Consider the following 24,947-nt stretch of genomic DNA (forward strand, 5'->3'; position numbering starts at 1 on the left):
TGGGGGAGAAGGGACAAGGCGACAAGGTCAGAGGCTGGAGACCGGGAAGGATGCATCCCAGAGGCAGAACCTGCAGTGATGGGGCTAGACTACGGTGGTGACCATGGAAGGGGTGAGAAGGGGCAGAACAGGACCCAGTGTGCAACCAGTGGGCTTGGCCGGTGGACCGAATATGGGGCAAGAGAGAGGCATCAAGGTGATGCCAGGGCTTGGATGAATCCTGGAGGGATGGCATTATCCATGGTATACCTCAGTGGGCTCCGAGGGGCATTTGCTCTGATTTTTTTTTTTTTGAGATGGAGTCTTGCTCCGTCTCCCAGGCTGGAGTGCAGTGGCGTGCTCTCAGCCTGAGCCACTGCACCCAGCCTTTTTTTTTTTTTTTTTTTCTCTCTGAGGCGGAGTCTCACTCTGTCACCCAGGCTGGAGTGCAATGGCGCAACTTCGGCTCACTGCAACCTCCGCCTCCCGGGTTCAAGTGATTCTCCTGCCTCAGCCTCCCAAGTAGTTGGGATTACAGGCATACACCACCACGCCTGGCTAGTTTTTTGTATTTTTAGTAGAGATGGGGTTTTGCCATGTTGGCCAGACTGTTCTCGAACTCCCTACCTCGGGTGATCTGCCTGCCTCAGCCTCCCAAAGTGCTGCGATGACAGGCGTGAGCGACCGCGCCTGGCCATTTGCTCTGATCTTGTATGGCATCCAGGAGGACAAGTGCAGGAGACAATTGGAAACTGAATCCCTGAGCTCAGAGATCCATTTCAGTCTCTTCTCTGGAGAAGCTCAGAGGACCTCCCCACTGAGGTGAAAAGAGAGAGGAGTTCCAAGGACACCCTCCTTCTTAAATGCCTGTCACTTTCCATTTTCCTGCCTTGGTTCCCACTCCTCCCTCCTCTTGTCCAAAGGTGTCTAAGAGGGCCAGGCGCGGTAGCTCATGCCCGTAATCCCAGCACTTTGGGAGGCCAAGGCAGGCCGATCACGAGGTCAGAGTTTAAGACAGCCTGGCCCACATGACGAAACCCCGTCTCTACTAAAAATACAAAGATTCGTGGCCGGGCGCGATGGCTCAAGCTTGTAATCCCAGCACTTTGGGAGGCCAAGACGGGCAGATCACGAGGTCAGGAGATCGATAGCATTCTCCTGGCTAACACGGTGAAACCCCGTCTCTACTAAAAAATACAAAAAACTAGCCGGGCGTGGCAGCGGGTGCCTGTAGTCCCAGCTACTCGGGAGGCTGAGGCAGGAGAATGGCATGAACGTGGGAGGCGGAGCTTGCAGTGAGCTGAGATTGCACCACTGCACTCCAGCCTGGGCGACAGAGCGAGACTCCATCTCAAAAAAAAAAAAAATACAAAAATTCGCTAGGCGTGGTGGCTCGTGCCTGTAATCCCAGCTACTCGGGAGGCTGAGGCAGGAGAATTGCTTGAACCTGGGAGGCAGAGGTTGCAGTGAGCTGAGATGATGCCACTGCACTCCAACCCAGGCGACAGAGCAAGACTCCTTTTCAATAAATAAATAAATAAATAATTTCTAAGAATAATCACAGACCACACCGACATGTGAATGAATGCTCAATGCTCACCCAGCCCTAAGCCAGTGGTCAGTGTGTTAATAGAGGGACACTTGCCAATGTTGGGACATCTGTGGTTGTCACAACTTGGAGGTGCTCCGGATGTGGAGTGGGTGGAGGCCAGGGATGCTGCTCAGCACCCTGCAGTGCCCAGGACAGCCCCACCTAGAGAAAGATCCAGCCTCAAATGCCCACAGTGCCTCCTTGGTGCCTGTCCCATTATCTATCTAATTTAACTGTTAAGAAATTGAGAGGGAGAATTTCAGAGAGGGAAATCGATTAGCTCAAGGTCACACAGCAAGGATGATATAACCAAACTGAATTCAAGCCCCTGTCGCCTGTCTGCTGGGTCGTTCTTAAATTCTGGCTCTGGAAGTCCTCGTTTTTTGTTGTTGTTGTTTGTTTTTGTTATTATTTGTTTGTTTTGCAATGGAGCCTCGCTCTGTCACCCAGGCTGGAGTGCAGTGACGCCATCTTGGCTTACTGCAACCTCTGCCTCCCGGGTTCAAGCAATTCTCCTGCCTCACATCCTGAGTAGCTGGGATTACAGGCGCCCGCCACCACACCCAGTTAATTTTTGCATTTTTAGTAGAGACAAAGTTTCACTATGTTGGTCAAGCTGATCTCGAACTCCTGACCTCAGGTGATCCGCCCGCCTCGGCCTCCCAGAGTGCTGGGATTAGAGGCGTGAGCCACCGCTCCTGACCTCCAGGGCTCCTTCTAAAATGCCAGCTACCTGTAAGGGTCTTGATTGTGCTCCCAGAGTCTCCAGGCCTGCGAATGCTGCGTGGCATCCAGTAGGTGCTCAATAAATACTTATTGCATGAAGGAGCACTCCCCCAAGTGTTCATCTGATGCATATTTGCGGAGCACCTGCCGTGGGCCAGGCAATGGGTACGCAGCAGTGACTAAGAGGAACCCAAGGCTCCTCCTCTGCTGGAGGAGCTGCGGGTCCCGGGAGTGGCGGAAATAGACCGGAAATGGCTAGAGAATGTCAGAGCTGCGCCAGGGCCAGCTAGCTGTTTCTGTGAGTCACAGTTTTATTGTGCGCTTACTGTATGCCAGGCACCGGTCGACTGAGTGCTGCGTAGTACTTGGGAATCCTCCTAGTAACCCTCCGCCGTAGGAACTATTTATTATGAAACCCATTTTAGAGAGGAGGAAAGTGAAGTCCAAAACTGGTAAGTCTGTTGGCCCAGTCCTATAGGCAGGAAAGGCTGGGGCAGGGGCGGGGTGCTGGATTCAAATTCAGGTGTGTAGGACTGCAGATCCCCATTGATGAATGAATGAACGAATGAATGAACAAATGAGTGATTGAATGAATGAATGGGTGAGCCAGTGGGTGAATGAATGAACGAATGGGCATGCCAATGAATGAGCAAATGAATGTGAGAATGAATGAATGGTGTGGGAATGAACAAATGAATGAATGAATGGGTGTGTGAACAAATGAATGGATGAATGGGTGAGCCAACAAATGAATTAACAAATGAGTGAATGAATGAATGCAGGAATGAGTGAATGCAGGAAGGAATGGTGCGGGAATGAATGAATGGGTGATACAAGAATGAACGAATGAACAAATGGATGAGCCAGTGAATGAATGAAAGGGTGAGCAAATAAATGGGTGAAGGAATGACTGAGTGAATGAACGAATGACTGAGTGAATGAACGAATGAATAAACCAATGAACGAATGAGTGGGTGAATGAATGAATGGCTGAGCCCGTGAATGAATGAACGAGCAAATGAATGAATGAGTGACTGAAAGGGTGAGTGAATAAAGAAATGGATGAATGAACGAATGAACAAGTGAATGAACGAATGAATAAGTGAATGAATGAATGGGTGAGTGAATGAATGAAAGTGAGCGAATAAACAAATGGGTGAAGGAATGAACAAGTGGTTGACCGAATGAACTAGTGAATGAACGAATAAGTGAATGAACGAACGAATAAGTGAATGAACGAATGGGTGAGGGAATGAATGAATGGGCGGGACGGTGAATGAATGAACGAATGGTTGAACGAATGAGTGAGTGAATGAATGAAAGCGTGAGTGGCGAGAGCCTGCCGGCCGCTTGGCGGTGCGAGGCTGCGGAGGCCCGGAGGCACCTGCGCGCCCTTGGCGGACTCGGAGGAGGCGGAGATGGACGCCCGCGGGTCCCCTGGAGATGGAGCCAGCCGCTTGCGCGGGTGAGGGAACCCGGCCCCCGGCGCCGCGTCCTCATCCTCCTCCAGGCGACAAGGTCAGGAGGGGCCGGGGCGGCGCCCCCTCCCTCAGCGCCCAGCCCCCTTCCTGGGTCTTCCCATTCCATCCCGTGGGGGAGGGGGCTGTCGAGGGGGGCGAGGGGGAGGGGGCGGCACCAGGGAGGGCGGGACCGGGCGGGCGGGGCGGGGAGCTCCGGCAGCGCCCAGCCCCGCCTTCCGGCCGCTCCCCGCGGTCCCTCCAGCCCCTCCGGCCGCCGCCTCATTCTGGAACCCCGTGCGCCCCCCGCGCCCCGCGCCCCGCGCCCCGGACGCCATGAAGCAGCTGTGTCTGTGCGCAGCCGCCTCCTTCGCGGTAGGGCCTGGGGAGGGGACGCGGGAGCGGGCGGGGCGCGGGTACTTCCTCTTCCCTCTCTTCCCAGTCCCCGGCTGACCTGGACCACCCCCTCATTCCAGACCCGGGAAAGATGGGCGGGGGAGGGGACAGAGGTTGGGGCAGCTTTTGGGGGGATGGAAGAGACATTTGGGGAGACATGTGGACATGTTGTGGAAGACACTTGGAAACAAACGGGGACATTTAGGAGCGTTTAGAGGGCATTGGGGGGTGCAGTTTTGGGAAAACATTTTGGAGACAGATGGGGTCACTGAGGGGACAACTTGGAGGCTATTTTGGGAGAGCCGATTTTGCGAAGAGGTAATGGTTTGGAGAACAGTTTTGAAGAACAGTTGAGGGATGTTTTTGGAGGATATTTTTGGGACATGACGGGCTCATTGGGAAGGATGGTTTTACAGAACACTTCAGGAATTTCGGGGAGACATTTTGTAATGCATTTCAGGCTATAGTTTTGGGGGGAGAAGCCTCGGGATGTTTAGGGGACAGTGGTGGCATTTCAGGGCAGTTGTGGATAAACAGTGCAGAGAATGATCCTGAGAGACGTTTAGGGGGCCTTTTAGGGGTTCAGATGGGACTTTGGAGGGTAGTTTGGAAAAGACTGATGGATCCATTTGCTGGGGGCGATGTTGCAGGGGTGGTTTTCACTAACGGATGAGTTGTGGGACAACTTTTTTTGTTGTACACACAAGGGGTCTTGCTGTGTTGCCCAGGCTGGTCTCAAAATTCCTGGGCTCAAATGATCCTCCCACCTCAGCCTCCCAAGCAGCTACAGGCATGAGCCACCACGCCCTGCTGACTTTTTTTATTTTTTGTAGAGACGGGGTCCTACTGTGTTGCCCAAGTTGGTCTCAAACTCCTGGGCTCAAGCGATCCTCCCACCTTGGCCTCCCCAAGTGCTGGGATGACAGGCGTGAGCCCCCGCGCCTGGTCCAGGGAACAACCTTTTGGAAACAGATGCCAGGGGGCTGCTCAGGGGATGATGCTGGTGGTGGGCTTTTGTTGGACAACTGGGGTGATGGGCCTGGGGGCAGATGCTGGGGGTCGCAGGCTTGGGGAACACTGTCTGAGGACCCCCTCGCCCAGGACCACCTCCCACTGCAGCTGCGGCTCAGCCCCACTGACCTTGGCTCCTGCCCGCCCTGCGGCCCCTGCCCCATCCCGAAGCCGGCAGCCAGAGGCAGGCGCCAGGCAAGTGCCCAGGGGCAGGTGGTGAGAGCCTGGAGGCCCTGTCAGGGGGCACGGGGAGGGGGCAGGGGCCAACCCTGCCCCACGCACCTCTGGGTGTGCCCTGCAGAGTCAAGACTGGGGCAAGAGTGACGAGAGGCTGCTACAAGCTGTGGAAAACAACGATGCACCTCGGGTGGCCACCCTCATCGCCCGCAAGGGACTGGTGCCCACGAAGCTAGACCCCGAGGGCAAGTCCGCGTGAGTGCCCGTGACCCGGGAGAGAGATGGCTGAGGGGTGCAACCTGCTGGCTGAACCCTTGTCTCTCACTTCCAGGTTCCACCTGGCAGCCATGCGGGGTGCAGCCAGCTGTCTGGAGGTGATGATAGCTCATGGTGCCAATGTCATGAGCACAGATGGGGCAGGTAATGCCAGCTGGGCCCCAGGGAGGGAGGAGGAACTCAGCCCAGGTGCCCAGTCTGAGCATCCAGCCAGGCCCTGATTCCAGGCCTCAATGTTGCCCACTGAAAATGGGGGAGGCTCCCTCTGGCGCCCCTCCCCTGCCCCCAGGGAGACACACAGGGGCATGTTAGGATGGGGTGTCCAAAGACAGAGACTGTGGCTGGCACCGAGTAAAGCGAGTGGACAGCTTGTGGATGGGGAGTGACTAGGATTCAGGTATTGGTTCAGTTGGTTGAGGAAATAGCTGGCACAGGGAAGTAGCTGGGGCTTGGGGGATAGCTGCAAAGTTTCTGGGGTTTTGTTGTTTTGTTTTGTTTTTCTTTTTTTAGGGGAGGGACACAGTCTCCCTTTGTCACCCAGGCTTGAGTGCAATGGGCATGATCTCAGCTCACTGCAGTCTCCACCTCCCGGGCCCAAGAGATTCTCCAACCTCAGCCTCCCAAGTAGCTAGGACTACAGGCGCACACCACCACGCCCAATTAATTTTTCTATTCTTAGTAGAGATATGGTCTCCCTGTGTTGCCCAGGCCAGTCTTGAACTCCTGGGCTCTAAGTGATCCTTCCACCTCAGCCTCCCAATGTGTTGAGATTACAGGTGTGAGCCACCATGCCCAGCCTGGGGAAGTTTCTAGAAAGTGACTGAGGCAGAGGAAGAACCTGGGGCTTGGGAGATAACTGGGACTATTGGACGAACTAAGCTTTGAGGTGTATCTGGGATGTGGGAGTATCCGAGATCAAGGAAGTGACTGAAGGGAACTACTTGGAGTTTGGAGGAGGAACTGGATTCATGAGAGTAGCTGAGCTTGCAAAGTATCTGGGGCAGGAGAATAACAAGTAGAGTTTGGGGAGTATCTGAGGTATGTGGGATAGCTGGGATCTAGAAGTAGCTGGAGTTGTGGGAGCAGGTGGAGCTGTGGGAGTAGCTTGAGCTCTTGGAGTAGCTGGGGTACAAGGAGAACTTGTATGTATGTATGACTTACCTGGGGACCTGGGGGGAATAACTGAGATAAAAATGTGTGGCCAAAAGGACTAGTTGGGGCTCAGGAGGCAACTAGCATGGGGACACAGTTAAATCTGAAGCTTTAGGGCCACAGGCATGATGGGCAGGGTATATGGAGTAGCTGGGGATTCTTGGAGCATCAAACAGGGACAGAGTTGGCATGTGGAAGAGCAAGGGTATGTGGATTGGAAGAACGTGTACGGCAACTGTGGGTTTTGAAGGGCAGAGCTGAAACTTTGGTGTAGTTGACCCTGTAGAGTATCTGGGGATATGGGGAGTAGCTGAGGCAATAGGGCTTGAGGAATAGGGGGGTGTGGAGAGTCACTGAGGTGGGATTGTCTGGAATACAGACTAGCCACGGCTTGGAGAGTCTCTGGGTACAGGGAATAGCATGGTTTTGAGAAGCACCTGACGGTGGGGCACAATGGCTCATGCCTGTTAATCCCAGCACTTTGGGAGGCTAAGATGGGAGGATCGCATGAGCCAAGGAGTTCAAGACCAGCTTGGGCAACATAGCAAGACCCCCGTCTCTACAGAAAATACAAATACAGTAGCCGGACATGGTGGCACTTGCTTGTAGTCTCAGCTACTCGGGAGGCTGAGACAGGAGGATCGCTTGAGCCTAGGTGTTCAAGCCTACAGTGAGCTATGGTCACACTGCACTCTAGCCTGGGTGACAGAGCAAGATCCTATCTGTAGGGAAAAAAGAGAGAAATACTAGGGTTCAGGGACTTTACTAGATACAGAAATTCATCACAAGTCATTGACATGGCTTGGGGAGCAGCTGGGAGCTACTTGAATAGCTGGAGCTCCAGTAAATCTTCTTTCCTTCCCCAGGTTACAATGCCCTCCACCTGGCCGCCAAATACGGGCACCCACAGTGCTTGAAGCAACTACTGCAGGTCATTTACTTTCTTATCTCAGCTACTCCGTTGGCCCCTACTACTCCTGAGTTCCAGCAGTTCCTTGAACCCCCAGATGCTCTATGAATCCTAGATATTCCTTGGCCCCTTTTACTCCAGAACCCTAGCTACTCCCTGGATAACCAGATACTCTCAGACCATCCACATGCTTCTCTTATTTAAGATATACTCCCGAGCCGGGCGTGGTGGCTCAGGCCTGTACTCCCAGCACTTTGGGAGGCTGAGGCCGGTGGATCGCCTGAGGTCAGGAGTTCGAGACCAGCCTGGCCAACATAGTGAAACCCTGTCTCTACTATAAATACAAAAAATTAGCTGGGAGTGGTGGCGTGTGCCTATAATCCCAGCTACTAGGGAGGCTGAGGCAGGAGAATCCCTTGAACTCGGGAGGCGGAGGTTGCAGTGAGCCAAGATCACGCCATTGCACTCCAGCCTGGGCAACGAGTGAAACACCATCTAATAAAAAAAAATATATATATATGTACATATACTCCCAGTGCCAGGTATTTCCTGAGTTCTGTTTCTCCCCAAGCCCTAGGTCCTTTCTTAGACCCAGACACTCGCAGAGTTCCCAGCTACTCCCCAAATTCCCAGCTGCTTCTCAGATCCCAGCTATTTTCTTTTCTCACCAAGTTTCATGAAAATGGAGTCACGTGGGGACCAGGGAAGGGTGGGGCTGAAGTATAGCAGAGCCCAGGGTGGGGAAGACAGTCCTAGAGAAATCAGGCAGCAAGAAGGATGGCTCCGCCTCAAAGGACTCACCCCATCCCCAGGCTTCCTGCGTGGTGGACGTCGTGGACAGCAGCGGGTGGACTGCCCTACACCATGCAGGTGGGTGCAGCCCAGCCCTGCCCTGACCCCGTAGCCCAGAGGGTGCTAGACTTGGGGGTTATTCTACCCAGGGCCCTAGGGATCTGACATGCTGTGAAGCTTTCTGTTTCCTCCTTTCTTTTTTTTTTTTTTTTTTTGAGACAGAGTCTCACTCTGTTGCCCAGGCTAGAGTGCAGTGGCGAGATCTCAGCTCACTGTAACCTCCACCTCCCAGGTTCAAGCAGTTTTCCTGCCTCAACCTCCCCAGCAGCTGGGACTACAGGCAGCTGCCACCACGCCTCCTAATTTTTTTGTATTTTTAGTAAAGACGGGGTTTCACCATGTTGGCCAGGATGGTCTCGAACTCCTGACCTCAGGTGATCCACCTGCCTTGGCCTCCCAAAGTGCTGGGATTACAGGCGTGAGCCACCACTCCTGGCGTTCCTTTTCTTTTTATGAAATAGGGTCTCGCTCTGTTGCCCAGGCTGAAGTACAGTGGTGCAATCATGGCTCACTGCATCCTTGACCTCCTGGGTTCAAACAATCCTTCTGCCTCAGCCTCCCAAGTAACTGGGACCACAGGCATGCACCACCATGCCTGGCTAATATTTTAAATTTAGTTGTAGATACAGGATCTTGCTATGTTGCCCAGACTGATCTCAAACTCCTGGGCTCAAGTGATCCTCCCACCTCAGCCACTCAAAGTGCTGGAATTACAAGCGTGAGTCACCCCACCTAGCCTCCTTTTTTTTTTTTTTTTGAGATAGAATCTCCCTCTGTCGCTCAGGCTGCAGTTCAATGGTGCAATCTCGGCTCACTGCAACCTCCACCTCCCAGGTTCAAGCAATTCTTCTGCCTTAGCCTCCTGAGTAGCTGGGAATACAGGCCTGTGCCACAACACCTGCCTAAAATTTTTTTGTATTTTTAGTAGAGGCAGGGTTTCACCATGTTGACCAGGCTGGTCTTGAACTCCTGACCTCAGGTAATCTGCCCGCCTCGGCCTGCCAAAGTGCTGGGGTTACAGGCGTGAGCCACCATGCCAGCCCTTCTCCTCCTTTTTTATTACCTACTGTATGCCAGGCACTGGAGCCCATCATAAATCCCGGTTACCCTTTGAACTGCAGGCTTTTAGCCCATTGCACAGATGAGGCTTAACTTGTCCGCAGGTAAGTCGTAGGGAATCCAGGTCATCTGACCTCAAGGAGCAGCCGATTGTACTCCTGGTCTTTGTGAGGATGAGGAGAGGTCCCTAGGGTTTAATTTCCTTTGAGGAGCTCCTAGGAGATATCAGGAAAACCATAACTTCAGGCAGCTGGCACCCTCATAATCACCAAATCCAATCTCCTTCCCAGAGGGAGGGAAAGGGGCCCACGGATGTGAACCAGAACCCACAGCCCCCGATCTGTCCGCTGTGCCCATGAAATTCAGGCGTGGCTTTCGCTGCCGACTCACGAAACATCTGTTCTTTTGGAAACTCAGAATAAAATTGGGCTTTTGGGATTTTAGTCCCTGAGTGAGAATTCCCTGCAGTTGGAGTATGCTGCCACCTAGTGGCAGCAATGCCTCTGGTCACAATACAGGAGCCCGTTGGTTTTTGTCATTCAACAGTTACCGAGCACTTTGGAAGGCCCAGGCAGGCAGATTACTGGAGGTCAGGAGTTCGAGAATAGCCTGGCCAACATGGTGAAACCCTGTCTCTACTAATAATAAAAAATTAAGGCCAGGCACGGTGGCTCATGCCTGTAATCCCAGCACTTTGGGGGCCCGAGGCGGGCGGATCAAGACCATCCTGGCTAACCCGGTGAAACCCCGTCTCTACTAAAAATACAAAAAATTAGCTGGGTGTGGTGGCAGGCGCCTGTAGTCCCAGCTACTCGGGAGGCTGAGGCAGGAGAAGCGCTTGAACCTGGGAGGCGGAGGTTGCAGTGAGCCGAGATCGCACCACTGCGTAGCCTGGGCAACAGAGCAAGACTCCATCTCAAAAAAAAACAAACAACAACAGAAAACAGTTATTGAGTACCTACTGTGTGTCAGGCACTGTTCTACATGTTGTAGATAAGGTTTGCAGCAATCAAAACCTCATACTCCCTCAGACACACAGCAGGTACCCAAATAGAGTTTATTGACTAAAAAATGGATTTTTGTGCATAGACTGTATGTCAACCTGCTGGAATTCACACCCAGGGATTCCAGAGACTGTGTTCTTGTCTCAGCTGCACAGCCTCCTGGGGAGCCTCCCTGTCTCCACTCTGGTCCTGCGCAAATGGCAGTAGGAGGGATCTCTTAAAATATAAATAGGCCAGGCACAGTGGTGCAGGCCTGTAATCCCAGCGCTATGGGAGGCAGAGGTGGGAGGATTGCTTGAGCCCAGGAGTTTGAGACTAGCCTGGACAACATGGCAAAACCCCGTCTCTACTAAAAATATAAAAATTAGCCAAGTGTGATGGCTCATGTCTATAATCCCAGCTACTCGGGAGGCTGAGGCAGGAGAATCGTTGGAACCCAGCAGGCGGAGGTTGCAGTCATCCAAGATCATACCCCTGCACTCCAGTGTGGGTGCAGAGGGAGACTCTGTCTCAAAAAATAAAAATAAAAATAAAATAAAATAAATAAATACAGAAGCGGGGCCGGGCGTGGTGGCTCCACCCTATAATCCCAGCCCTTTGGGAGCCAGAGGCAGGAGGATTGCTTGAGCCTGGGAGTTTGAGACCAGCCTGGGCAATATAGTGACATTCCATTTCCATAAAAAAAATCCAAGGCCGGGCGCGGTGGCTCAAGCCTGTAATCCCAGCACTTTGGGAGGCCGAGACGGGCGGATCACGAGGTCAGGAGATCGAGACCATCCGGCTAACACGGTGAAACCCCGTCTCTACTAAAAAATACAAAAAACTAGCAGGGCGAGGTGGCGGGCGCCTGTAGTCCCAGCTACTTGGGAGGCTGAGGCAGGAGAATGGCATGAACCTGGGAGGCGGAGCTTGCAGTGAGCTGAGATCCGGCCACTGCACTCCAGCCTGGGTGACAGAGCAAGACTCCGTCTCAAAAAAAATAATAATAATAATAAAATAAAAAATCCAAAAGAAAATTAGCCAGGAGTGGTGGTGCATGCCCACACTCCCGGCCACTCAGGAGGCCAAGGCGAGCAGATTGCTTGAGCCCAGGACTTCAAGAAAAGCCTGGGCAACATAGCAAGACCCTGTCTCTAAAAAAACAAAATAAAGTAAAAATTAGCCAGTCATGGTTGCACATGCCTGTAGTGTGGGTCTCATGCCTGTAATCCCAGCCCCTCAGGAGGCCGAGGCAGGAGGATTGCTTGAGCCCAGGAGTTCGAGACCAGCCTGGGCAACACAGTGAGACCCCGTCTCTACAGAAAGTAGAGGGAACCACAGTGCTTGGGACTAGCAGTTGGCAGACCTAGATCCTAGATCTGACTCTTCCTGTGACCCCACTGGGTGACCTCAGGCCTGGTTGGGCCTCGCTTCCTGCATCTGTAAAATGCAAAATTTGCCTTTGTTACAAATCTCCCAGGGTACGTGGGAATTTCTCATGAAATAAAGGGGCAGGGTCACACCCAGGCAGAAAGTCCCCAGAAAAGGTTGAAGTCTCACTCTACCCCTACTCTTCCCCCTTTTGTTTTTCTTCCTTTCTTTTCTTGGTTTTTGAGACAAGGTCTCACTCTGTCACCCAGGCTGGTGTGCAGTGGCGCCATCATGGCTCACTGCAGCCTTGAACTCCTGAGCTCAAGCAGTCCTCCTGCTTCAGCCTCCCGAGTAGCTGGTTCCACAGACACATGCCACCACACCCAGATAATTTTTGCTTTTTTTTTTTTAGAGACAGGATCTTGCTATGTTGGCCCAGGTTGGTCTCGAACTCCTGGGCTCAAGTGATCCTCCTGCCTCGGCCTCCCAAGGTGCTGGGATTACAGGGTTGAGCCACCACACCAGACAACCTTTTCTCTTTTGCAGTGGCTGGTGGCTGTCTCTCCTGTTCAGAGGTGCTCTGCTCCTTTAAGGCACATCTAAACCCCCAAGATCGGGTAAGCTTCTGGGATCTCTTTGGGGAAGATGTTATGCTTGAGGTATGCTGCCACCAAGTGGCAGTATCTCAGGCACCCTTTGAAAGCCTGAGAAAGTTCAAGGTGAAAACTCAAGGGTGGTTACATAGGCTTCTGCACTTCCCGGGGGTCAGTTTCTCATGCCATCGCATCCCTCCTCCTCCCTACCAGTCAGGTGCAACACCCCTCATTATAGCAGCTCAGATGTGTCACACAGACCTGTGCCGTCTCCTACTGCAGCAAGGGGCTGCCGCGAATGATCAGGACCTGCAAGGCAGGTGAGCATCTCCCATCCCAGCCAGTCCACCCTATGCTGTGTGACCTTGGGCAAGACTCTTAACCTCTCTGAGTAAAGCGATCTAGCCAGCCTCCTCTTCCCAGCCCGGCCTGGGTGCTGAGGTGGGCGTGGGGGCTTGGGGGATGTTCTCATCTCCTCAGTAGCCCCCTCCCCTGGTAGGACGGCCCTGATGCTGGCCTGTGAGGGGGCCAGCCCGGAAACAGTGGAAGTCCTGCTGCAGGGCGGAGCCCAGCCGGGCATCACCGATGCGCTGGGGCAGGACGCGGCTCACTATGGCGCGCTGGCGGGGGACAAGCTCATCCTGCACCTTCTGCAAGAGGCGGCCCAGCGCCCCTCCCCACCCAGCGGTATGCAAGCCCCATCTCCCCGCTGCATTTGCTTCTTGGCAGCTTCTTGTCACCCCTTTTCTTTATCGTGAATAGTTTCAAGGTACCCCCGACTGTCTGCATTCTAGGAGGTCCCAGAGCTTACCCAATTCTACTCAGAACAGTTTCAAGGAGCCCCAGGGCATTTAGAGTAGTCTAGGAGGGGGTCTGCTTCTCCTTTCATGGGTCATCTGTACAGTAAGAACTTTGTTGGCCATTGGTGGCTCACGCCTGTAATCCCAGCACTTTGGGAGGCCAAGGTGGGTGGATCATGAGATCAGGAGATCAAGACCATCCTGGCTAACATGGTGAAACCCCATCTCTACTAAAAATACAAAAAAATGAGCCAGGCGTGGTGGCGGGCGCCTGTAGTCCCAGCTACTTGGAAGGCTGAGGCAGGAGAATGGGGGTGCGCCGTGGCGGGTGCCTGTAGTCCCAGCTACTTGGAAGTCTGAGGCAGAAGAACGGGGTGAACCCGGGAGGCGGAGCTTGCAGTGAGCCGAGATCGTGCCACTGCGCTCCAGCCTGGGCAACAGAGCGAGATTCCGTCTTAAAAAACAAAACAAGGCCGGGCGCGGTGGCTCAAGCCTGTAATCCCGCACTTTGGGAGGCCGAGACGGGTGGATCACGAGGTCAGGAAATCGAGACCATTCTGGCTAACACGGTGAAACCCCGTCTCTACTAAAAAATACAAAAAACTAGCCGGGCGAGGTGGCGGGCGCCTGTAGTCCCAGCTACTCGGGAGGCTGAGGCAGGAGAATGGCGGGAACCCGGGAGGCGGAGCTTGCAGTGATCTGAGATCCGGCCACTGCACTCCAACCCGGGCCACAGAGCGAGACTCCGTCTCAAAAAAAAAACAAAAAACAAAAAACAAAACAAGGCCGGGCGCGGTGGCTCAAGCCTGTAATCCCAGCACTTTGGGAGGCTGAGACGGGCGGATCATGAGGTCAGGAGATCGAGACCATCCTGGCTAACCCAGTGAAACCCCGTCTCTACTAAAAAATACAAAAAACTAGCCGGGCGAGGTGGAGGGCGCCTGTAGTCCCAGCTACTCGGGAGGCTGAGGCAGGAGAATGGCGTAACCCCGGGAGGCGGAGCTTGCAGTGAGCTGAGATCTGGCCACTGTACTCCAGCCTGGCCGACAGAGCGAGACTCCATCTCAAAAAAAACAAAAACAAAAACAAAAACCAAAAAACCAAAAAACAAAACAAAACAAAACTTTGTGTCTCCTAAGAAGGGCATCACTGCTAGGCAAGGTGGCTCATGCCTGTAATCCCAGCACTTTGGGAGGCCGAGGTGGGCGAATCACTTGAGGTCAGGGGTTCGAGACCAGCTTGACCAACATGGTGAAACCCTGTCTCCACTAAAAATACAAAAATTAGCCACACATGGTTCAAACAAATCTCCTGCCTCATCCTCCTGAGTAGCTGGGACTCCAGGTGCCTGCCGCCACGCCTGGCCAATTTTTGTTTTTTTAGTGGAGTCTGGGTTTCACCACATTGGCCAGGCTGGTCTCGAACTCCTGAACTCAGGTGATCCACCCGCCTCGGCCTCCCAGAATGCTGGGATTACAGGCATGAGCCACCACACCCGGCCTGTCCTCTCTTTTTAAGAGTCCCAAGTTGCTCTATCAGCACTCTACCCAAGCACCAGATTTCTACCTTAAAGGCCCTGATTCTTGGGGAAATCAGAAACCCCCTGCAAGTCCCTGGGGCCCACCAATGCCCTTCCTGGGGCTGGGAACAGAATGTCTGACCCTGCTTCCCTCTCTCCCTGGCCCTCACAGAGGATGACTCAGGCGAGGCGTCATCTCAGGTATGGACCCGTAAGCAGTGAAGGAGCCCCTCCTCCCTGCAACCACACTAACTTCTCCCCTGCCCCAAGCTCTGTGAGAAGAGAAGGAAGTTAGACCTGGGAAAACCTGTTTGGAAAGAATCCTACCTTCAGGGTATGCTGCCACCAAGTGGCGGCAGTGTGCCCAGCCTAACTCCCAGAACTGGGTGAGAATACTGGGGGGATGGGGCCAAATTATGGGGCTGGGGTGGGAGGGCAGTGGGGACTGAGGTTGTTGAGGGTTGTTGTCTTCAGGGAGGGAAGCAGATCTGGCCTCTTCCCCTCTTTCAGTTTTTTTTTTTTTTCCCTGCGAGACGGAGTCTCGCTCTGTTGCCCAGGCTGGAGTGCAGTGGCTCGATCTTGGCTCACTGCAACCTCCACCCCCTGAGTTCAAGCGATTCTCCTGCCTCAGCCTCCCTGGTAGCTAGGATTACAGGCACCCACCACACCTGGCTAATTTTTGTATTTTTAGTAGAGACGGGGTTTGACCATGCTGGCCAGGCTGGTCTCAAACTCCTGGCCTCAAGTGATCCACCCGCCTCAGCCTCCCAAAGTGCTGGGATTATAGATGTGAGCCACCGTGCCCAGCCCCTCCCAGTTTTTTTGTTTGTTTTTTGTTTTGTTTATTTTTTGAGAGATGGAGTCTCGCTCTGTCACCCAGGCTGCAGTGCAGTGGTGTGATCTCAACTCACTGCGACCTCCACCTCCCGAGTTCAAGTGCTTTTTCTGCCTCAGTTTCCTGAGTAGCTGGGTGCCACCACACCCAGCTAATTTTTTGTATTTTTTAGTAGAAACAGGGTTTCACTGTTTGTTGTTCAGGCTGCTCTCAAACTCCTGACCTCCAGTGACCACCCGCCCTGGCCTCCCAAAGTGCTGGGATTACAGGTGTGAGCCACCGCGCCCAGCCCCTCTCCCAGTTTTAAAGCATCTCTGTTCCACAGAGGAGTGAAAACATGTGGGCACTGTGGTCTAGCTGGGCAAAGAACTGAGGCACAGAGAGGAGCAGAGAGTGAAGAGTAAGATCTGGAACTTACAGGGAGGTGGTCTTGTCTGCGTTTTGCTGGGATAAGCAAGGGGGAGGAGGCAGGGGCTGGTTCCGTGTTTACGGGAAGTCAGGACATGACTGGGGCTGGCTAGGTTGGTTTACTGTCGGGGAGGCTGGCATGGACCCCGATCTGCCCCCTTCACCCTCTCTCCCCTCCCTTCCCAGAACTCTATGTCCAGCCATGGAAAGCAGGGGGCCCCCAAGAAGCGGAAGGCGCCTCCACCTCCCGCCAGCATCCCCATGCCGGTGAGAGATGCTCCGGGTACGGGAGGAGGCGTGGGGAGCCCCCAGGCACAGGGTGGGGCTCTGGCTGAGGCCTGGGATGGGGAAACCTTAGGCCCCATCTAAAGGCCGCGGGCCGGGAGGGGAACAGGATGATCGAGATGCCTATGAGGAGATCGTGAGGCTGCGCCAGGAGAGGGGCCGCCTCCTGCAGAAGATCCGGGGCCTGGAACAGCACAAGGAACGGAGGCAGCAGGAGGTTAGGAGGCCTCCAAGATTTGGGTGTGGGGCCAAGCCCGGGTGGGGTCAATGCAGGCATGAAGAGCCCCCTACTTTTCTCCCACCTTCCCTCCTCCGTCTCTCCCCCTCCCCACTCTGCTGCGGCCACCTGGGCCTCCTCGATGTTCCTCCAACTCACCAGGCGCGGTCCTGCCTCAGGGCCTTTGCACGGCCTGGGTCCTCTGCCTGGAATGCTGTAGCCCCAGATGTTCCCACAGCTCTTTACCTCACCTACGTTATAGGCCCCTTGCCAAAGACACCTCCCATGCCCACTTCTTAAAATTGTTAACACCCAACCAGGCGCAGTGGCTCCGCCTGTAATCCCAGCACTTTGGGAGGCCGAGGCAGGTGGATCACCTGAGGTCGGGAGTTTGAGACCAGCCTGACCAACATGGAGAAACCCCAGTTCTACTGAAAATACAAAACTAACCGGGCGTGGTGGCACCTGCCTTAATCCCAGCTACTCAGGAGGCTGAGGCAGGAGAATCGCTTGAACCTGGGAGGCGGAGGTTGCTGTGAGCCGAGATCGTGCCATTGCACTCCAGCCTGGGCAACAAGAGTGAAACTCCATCTTAAAAAAAAAAAAAATTGTAACACCCGCTCCCCCCTGCCAACTCGCTAGTTCGCTTTATTTTTTATTTATTTATTTTTTGTTTTGTTTTGTTGCCACTCTTGTTACCCAGGTTGGAGTGTAATGGCACAATCTCAGCTCACTGCAACCTCTTTCTCCCAGGTTGAAACAAGTTTCCTGCTTCAGTCTCCCAAGCAACTGGGATTACAGGCGACCACCACCACGCCCAGCTAATTTTGTATTTTTGGTAGAGACGGAGTTTCACTACATTGGTCAGGCTGGTCTCGAACTCCTGACCTCAGGTGATCCACCCACCGCGGTCTCTTAAAGTGCTGGGATTGCAGGTGTGAGACACTGTGCCTGGCCTCTTTATTTTTATTTGCAGCACTTACTGCTATTGGGCATCCATTTATTTTATGTATGTCCACCCATTTGACTATGAGCCTGTGAGGGCAGGCATGGCTGGTCGTGCCTGGGTCACAGTATGGGCATCATCAATATTGATTGGGTGAATGAATATTCAAGTGAGTGGATGAATGAATGGCCGAAACCAGGGTCTGCCCTAGAAGAGGCACTCAGTAAAAACTTTATGGCCGGGCGCAGTGGCTCACACCTGTAATCCCAGTACTTTGAGAGGTTGAGGTGGGCGGATCACTTGAGGTCAGGAGTTGGAAATCAGCCTGGCCAACATGGTGAAACACTATCTCTACTAAAAATACAAAAAAATTTAGCTATGCCGGGCACCGTGGCTCACGCCTGTAATCCCAGCACTTTGGGAGGCCAAGGCAGGTGGATCACCTGAGATCAGGAGTTCGACACCAGCCTGGTCAACATGGCAAAACCCTGTCTCTACTAAAGTACAAAAAATCAGCCAGCCGTGATGGTGCGCACCTGTAGTCCCAGATACTTGGGAGGGTGAGGCATGAGAATCGCTTGAACCCAGGAGGCTGAGGTTACAGTGACCTGAGATTGCACCACTGCACTCCAGCCTGGGTGACAGAGCATGTCAAAAACAAAAAAAATTAGCTGGACCTGGTGGCAGGGGCCTGTAATCCCAGCTACTTGGGAAGCTGAGGTAGGAGAGTTGCTTGAACCTGGGAGGCAGAGGTTGCAGTGAGCCAAGATCACGCCACTGCACTCCAGCCTGGGTGACAGAGCAAGACTCCGTCTCAACAACAACAACAACAACAAAAAACAAAATAAACTTGTCGAGTGAATGAATGAGCGGATGGAACAGTGCCTGACATACAGCAGGTGCTTAATAAGTACTTAGTAATGAATGGCCAGAATGGTGCATACTGGCACACAGCAGGCACTCAATAAATACTTAGAAATGAATGACTGGTCAGAATGGTGCATGGTGGCACACAGTAGGTGCTCAATAAATACTGAGTGAAAGGTCAGAACAATAGCACAAAGTAGGCACTTAATAAATAGGAATGAATGGGGCCCAGCATACAGCAGGTGCCCAATAAATACTTAGTAATGAGTCATTAAACAGAATGGTACCTGGTACACAGCAGCCACTCAATAAATAGTAATGAGTAAGCAGGCAGAATGCAGTAGGTGCTCAATAGTTGCACATGGCCTGCGTGAATGTGCATGGAATGGAGGCTATGAAGCAGGAGGTGGGGCAGGGAGACCTTCTGCCCAGATCCAACCCCCTGTCCCTGCTTCTCCCATCAGTCCCCGGAGGCCAGCTCCCTGCACAGCCTGGAGAGACAGGTAGGTGGGAAGGTGGGGAGGAGCCGGCCTCCCCCTGCCCAGCCTTTCCTGCCAGAGGCAGCTGAGCGTCCACTGCTGCTCACAGGTGCAAGAGCTGCAGCAGCTGCTGGTGGAGAGACAGGAGGAGAAGGAGAACCTGGGACGGGAGGTGGAGAGTTTGCAGAGCCGGCTGTCCCTGCTGGAGGTAGGAGCAGTGATAAGTCGGGGCTGGGCTGGGGCTGGGGCTGGGTGGGGGAACTTCTCTCCTGCAGCAGTGAAAAGACAGCCACACCAGTGCACGCACAGCCTCACACACATGCAAACGTACCCACCAGACACATGCACTCACAAACCCATAGTCACAGCCGGGCGCAGTGGCTCACGCCCATAATCCCAGCACTTTGGGAGGCCGAGGCAGGTGGAGCACGAGGTCAGGAGATCGAGACCGACCTTCCTTCCTTCCTTCCTTCCTCCTTCCTTCCTTTTTTTTTTTTTTTTTTTTTTTGACAGAGTCTTGCTATGTCACCCAGGCTGGGGTGCAATGGTGTGATCTCGGCTCATGGCAACCTCTGCCTCCCAGGTTCATGCCGTTCTCCTGCCTCAGCCTCCCGAGTAGCTGGGACTACAGGTGCCCGTCACCTCGCCCGGCTAACTTTTGTATTTTTGGTAGAAATGGGGTTTCACCATATTGGTCAGGCTGGTCTTGAACTCCTGACCTCAGGTGATCCGCCCACCTTGGCCTCCCAAAGTGCTGGATTACAGGTGTGAGCCACCACACCCAGACCCAGAAAGGACTTTTCTTTAAGCATACGTATACACACAGGGATGGGTAACCACTCTCTAGGCACGTGGCAGAGCATAGATAACAGCAGGCACACCCACAAACACACAGTTTACAGACACGCAAGAAACACATCCAAGAATACATCATCACACACACAGGCACTGTGTATGCATCCGTCCCATGCAGTCACGCACAGACAACATGCCCACAAATACATACACGTGCAACAAATACTTCTTTTTTTTTTTTTTTTTGAGACAGGATCTTGTTCTGTTGTCCAGGCTGGAGTGTGGTGGCATGATCATGGCTCACTGCAGCCTTGGCTTCCCTGGCCTCAAGCAATCCTCCCACCTCAGCCTCCTGAGTAGCTGGGACCATAGGCCTGTGCCACCACACCTGGCTAATTTTTTTTTTTTTTGGAGAGATGGCGTCTCACTATGTTACCCAGTCTGGTCTCGAACTCCTGGCCTTGAGTAATCCTCCCATCTCTGCTTTCCAAAGTGCTGGGATTGCATAAGCCACTATGCCCCGCCAGTATTTCTGAAAACACATAATTATGCAAACATATATACATACAGACAACCATAGACACAAACACAGAGATCCACAGACACATTAAAAACACAGCCCAAGCCTGTAATTCCAGCACTTTGGGAGGCCGAGACGGGCGGATCACGAGGTCAGGAGATCAAGACCAGCCTGGCTAACACGGTGAAACCCCGTCTCTACCAAAAAAGACAAAAAACTAGCCGGGCGAGGTGGCGTGCGCCTGTAGTCCCAGCTACCCGGGAGGCTGAGGCAGGAGAATGGCGGGAACCCGGGAGGCGGAGCTTGCAGTGAGCTGAGATCCGGCCACTACACTCCAGCCTGGGCGACAGAGCGAGACTCCGTCTCAAAAAAAAAAAAAAAAAAAACCACACAGCCACACACACCCGCCTAAAACTCAAGCATGAGGCCGGGCACCGTGGCTTACACCTGTAATCTCAGCACTTTGGGAGGCCGAGGCGGGTGGATCACCTGAAGTCAGGAGTTCGAGACCAGCCTGGCCAACATGGGGAAACCCCATCTCTACTAAAAAATACAAAAATTAGCCGGGCATGGTGGTACATGCCTGTAATCCCAGCTACTTTGGAGGTTGAGGTGGGAGAATCGCTCGAATCTGGGAGGCGAAGGTTACAGTGAGCCGAGATCGTGCCACGGCACTCCAGCCTGGGAAAAAGAAAAAAAATGGGGCCAGGCACAGTGGCTTACGCCTGTCATCCCAACACTTTGGGAGGCTGAGGCAGGAGGATGGCTTGAACCCAGGAGTTCGAGACCAGCCTGGGCGACGTGACGAGACTGCATCTCTGCAAAAAAAAAAATTAAAAATTAGCCAGGTGTCGTGTTGCACACCCATAGTCCCAGCTGCCTGGGAGGCTGAGGTGGGAGGATTGTTTGAGCCCAGAAGTTGGAGACTGCAGTGAGCTATGATCGCACCACTGCACTCCAGCCTGGGTGACAGATTAAGACCCTGGCTCCAAAATAATAATTTTAAAAAAGCAGGGGAAAGGGGAGTGGCAAAGGACATAGAAGGCGCTCACTAAATCCTTGTGGGCCAAATCTGGTGGGCCAAATGCAGCCATCTGGTACTCATGGGAGACATACAGATATGTGAACAGCCCAGTCCCCACTGGAGTCTTGGTGGGAACACACAGGGGCTGAGAGCAGAACCCCGAGCTGGACTCTGCTCCCTACCCCCAGAACGAGCGGGAGAATACTAGCTATGATGTGACCACTCTGCAGGATGAGGAGGGTGAGCTGCCTGACTTTCCAGGTGAGCCCCCACCTCCCCACGCACTCCTGGCCGCCTTGTCCCCTGGGGCCCTGGGAGACGGAGCCTGGACCTCTAGGTGTGGGGGAGTTTGAAGCTGGGAGGGAGGTATGTACTCTTCCGTTTTTTAAATTCTGCTTGCCTAAGTCTGCCCTGGGGACCCTGATCCACCACTCCAGCCCTCCACCTCCTGTCCCCTGTGGCCCAGGCCCCCGGGGCCTGACTCTGTGTCCCCCTCCAGGGGCCGAGGCGCTGCTGTCCAGGCAACTCAGCCCGTCGGCCCAGGAACGCCTGGCCTCACTGCAGGAACAGGTGGCTGTGCTCACCAGACAGAACCAGGAACTGATGGAGAAGGTCCAGGTAGGGAAAGTGAGGCTGGGGACAGATCTGAGGACCTAGGGCTGGTTCCCTGAGGTCAGGGTGGGCAGGGAAAGTGGCAAAGCTGCCCTGTGTCCCCACGGTCACATCAACCCCTGCCAGACTCCTGCCCCCCACCCCACTCCCCAGATCCTGGAGAACTTTGAGAAGGATGAGACACAGATGGAAGTGGAAGCTTCAGCAGAGGTCATCCCTCTTGCCCTCTATGACTCTCTCCGGGCCGAGTTTGACCAGCTGCGCAGGCAGCACGCTGAGGCCCTGCAGGCACTGAGGCAGCAGGAGACACGAGAGGTCCCCAGAGAAGAGAGGGCGGCCTATGGGGAGAGTGAGGGTGTTGGAGCCACAGCCACCAAAAACGGGCCAACCCACATGGAGCTAAATGGCTCAGTGGCTCCAGAAACCAAAGTTAATGGAGCTGAGACCACAGATGAGAAGGCTGCAGGAGATGAAACCATGGAAGCCAGGACTATGGAAGCCACGTCCGCGGCAGCTGAGGCCACGGGAGCCACGGCCACAGAGACAAAACCCACAGGGGCTGAGGTCAGAGAAATGGAGACTGTAGAAGAGGAAGCAAACATGGAAACTAAGCCCACAGGACTGCAGACCACAGACACAGAGGCCACAGGAGTGGAGGCCATGGGAGTGGAGGCCACAAAAACAAAAGCAGAGGAAGCAGAAGTGCTGGCCTGCAGAGCGGGTGCTGGGCAACCAGAGCCCCCAGTCACAGGGACCACAAACATGGAGGCCACAGGCTCTAGGGCCACGGGGGTAGAAGCCACAGGATTCGGTGCCACAGGTGTAGAGAACCCTGGGGTAGAGGCCATGGCCCCGGGGGTCTCTGCTGGCCCTGTCCTACATCCTGGTGCTGCAGAGGCCTCGGAAAAGCTTCAAGTAGAGCTGGAGACCAGGATTCGCGGCTTGGAGGAGGCGCTCCGGCAGCGGGAGCGGGAGGCAGCTGCGGAGCTGGAGGCGGCCCTGGGGAAGTGCGAGGCCGCGGAAGCTGAGGCGGGCCGGCTGCGAGAGCGCGTCCGCGAGGCCGAGGGCAGCGGGGCCAGCGTGGAGAGGGGTGGCGGCGACACTGCACAGCTGCGGGCCGCCCTGGAGCAGGCCCGGGAGGATCTCCGAGACCGGGACTCCCGCCTGCGGGAGCTGGAGGCGGCCTCGGCCTGCCTGGATGAGGCTCGCGCCAGCCGGCTACTCGCCGAGGAGGAGGCCCGGGGCCTGCGGGCGGAGCTGGCCCAGCGGGAAGAGGCGCGGCTGGAGCAGAGCCGGGAGCTGGAGGTGCTGCGGGAGCAGCTGGCCACGGCCAAGGCCACGGGGGAGCAGCAGCGCACGGCGGCCGCGGAGCTGGGCCGGGCACGGGACGCGGCCGAAGCCCGAGTGGCTGAGCTGGCTGCGGCCTGCGAGGAGGCGCGGCAGGGCCTGGCCGAGCTGCGGGAGGCCTCCGAGGCCCTCCGCCAGTCCGTGGTGCCGGCCACTGAGCACCGCCGGCTGCAGGAGGAGGCCCTGGAGCTGCGGGGCCGGGCAGCCAGTCTGGAGCAGGAGGTGGTGGCCACGGGCAAGGAGGCCGCCCGGCTGCGCGCGGAGCTGGAGCGGGAGCGTGTGTGCAGCGTGGCTCTCTCCGAGCACGAACGCATCGTGGGCGTCCTGCAGGCCAACGTGGCACAGCTGGAGGGGCAGCTGGAGGAGCTGGGACGGCGGCATGAGAAGACCAGTGCAGAGGTCTTCCAGGTGAGCAGGGCTGGCCCCCACCCAGCACCCCAGCGGCCACGTGGCGGCCTTTTTTTAGCCCCCCAGCCCTGAGGTGTTTTGACCCCATCGATTTTACTTGAACAGACTTATTTTATTTTTTAATTTAATTTTTTTTATTTTTTATTTTTTGAGAGGGAGTCTCGCTCTGTCGCGCAGGCTGGAATGTAGTGGCGCGATCTCGGCTCACTGCAAGCTCCACCTGGGTTCACAGCGTTCTCCTGCCTCAGCCTCCAGAGTAGCTGGGACTACAGGTGCCTGCCACCACGCCCAGCTAACTTTTTGTATTTTGTTTAGTAGAGATGGGGTTTCACCGTGTTAGCCAGGATGGTCTCGATATCCTGACCTTGTGATCCACCCCCCTCGGCCTCCCAAAGTGCTGGGATTACAGGCGTGAGCCACCGCGCCCACTGGCTTCCTTCCTTCCTTCCTTCCTTCCTTCTTTCCTTCCTCCCTTCCTTCCTCCCTTCCTCCCTTCCTCTTCCTCTTCCTCTTCCTCTTTCTCTTTCTCTTTCTCTTTCTCCTTCTCTTCCCCCTCTTCCCCTTCCCTTCCTCTCCTTTCTTTTTGTTTTTCAGACAGGGTCTGGCTCTGTCACCAAGGCTGGAGTGCAGTGGCACAATCATAGCTCACTGCAACCTCCACCTCCTGGGATCAAGCAATCCTCCCACCTCAGCCTCCCAAGTAGCTGGTACCACAGGTGTGCACCACCATGCTCATCTAACTTTTTAATTTTTTGTGAAGACGGGGTTTTGCTATGTTGCCCAGGGTGGTCTCAAATTCCTGAATTCATGGCTGGGCGCGGTGGCTCACGCTTGTAATCCCAGCACTTTGGGAGGCCAAGGTGGGTGGATCACCTGAGGTCAGCAGTTCAACACCAGCCTGGCCAACATAGCAAAACCCCATCTCTACTAAAAGTACAAAAAGTTAGCTGGATGTGGTGATGGGTGCCTGTAATCCCAGCTACTCAAGAGGCTAAGGTAGGAAATTTGCTTGAATTCGGGAGGTGGAGGTTGCAGTGAGCCAAGATGATGCTACTGCACTGCAGCCTGGGTGACAGAGGGAGACTCCATCTCAAAAAGCAAAAACAGAAACTTCAGCATGAGTCCACTGGATTAAAAATAATGAAATCTGGCCAGTTGCAGTGGCTCACACCTGTAACTCCAGCAATTTGAGAAGCCAAGGCGGGCAGATCACATGAGCCCAGGAGCTCGAAACCAGCCTGGGCAACATGGCAAAACCCCATCTCGACAAAAAATACAAGAAAACAGGTTGGGTGTGGTGGCTCTTGCCTTTAATCCCAGCACTTTGGGAAGCTGAGGCAGGCAGATCACCT

At 54.4% G+C, this 24,947-nt stretch overlaps 1 protein-coding gene across 14 annotated transcripts in view; it reads left to right on the forward strand.

Annotated features, from left to right (window-relative positions):
• Positions 1-396: 396 nt before the first annotated feature.
• Positions 397-24,947, forward strand: part of LOC105487173 (ankyrin repeat domain-containing protein 24) — a 32,361-nt gene continuing 7,810 nt past the window's right edge. The window contains exons 1-17 of one of the 14 annotated variants that reach the window (XM_071086952.1): positions 397-3,814; positions 5,269-5,355; positions 5,462-5,592; positions 5,669-5,757; positions 7,632-7,696; positions 8,488-8,545; positions 12,487-12,557; positions 12,747-12,853; positions 13,033-13,220; positions 15,025-15,053; positions 16,282-16,362; positions 16,454-16,597; positions 18,875-18,913; positions 18,999-19,097; positions 21,417-21,489; positions 21,728-21,846; positions 21,994-23,595. In XM_071086952.1, the coding sequence (XP_070943053.1) occupies positions 3,740-3,814; positions 5,269-5,355; positions 5,462-5,592; positions 5,669-5,757; positions 7,632-7,696; positions 8,488-8,545; positions 12,487-12,557; positions 12,747-12,853; positions 13,033-13,220; positions 15,025-15,053; positions 16,282-16,362; positions 16,454-16,597; positions 18,875-18,913; positions 18,999-19,097; positions 21,417-21,489; positions 21,728-21,846; positions 21,994-23,595 (3,057 nt within the window). In that variant the 5' untranslated portion in view covers positions 397-3,739. Of the gene's footprint in view, positions 3,815-3,938; positions 4,129-4,274; positions 5,356-5,461; positions 5,593-5,668; positions 5,758-7,631; positions 7,697-8,487; positions 8,546-12,486; positions 12,558-12,746; positions 12,854-13,016; positions 13,221-15,024; positions 15,054-16,281; positions 16,363-16,453; positions 16,598-18,874; positions 18,914-18,998; positions 19,098-21,416; positions 21,490-21,727; positions 21,847-21,993; positions 23,596-24,947 lie in introns of those variants that run through there. The other 13 variants (XM_071086954.1, XM_071086955.1, XM_071086961.1 and 10 more) reach the window with 13 other exon arrangements.

The sequence above is a fragment of the Macaca nemestrina genome, chromosome 20, assembly GCF_043159975.1.
Source record: "Macaca nemestrina isolate mMacNem1 chromosome 20, mMacNem.hap1, whole genome shotgun sequence".
NCBI lineage: Eukaryota > Metazoa > Chordata > Mammalia > Primates > Cercopithecidae > Macaca > Macaca nemestrina.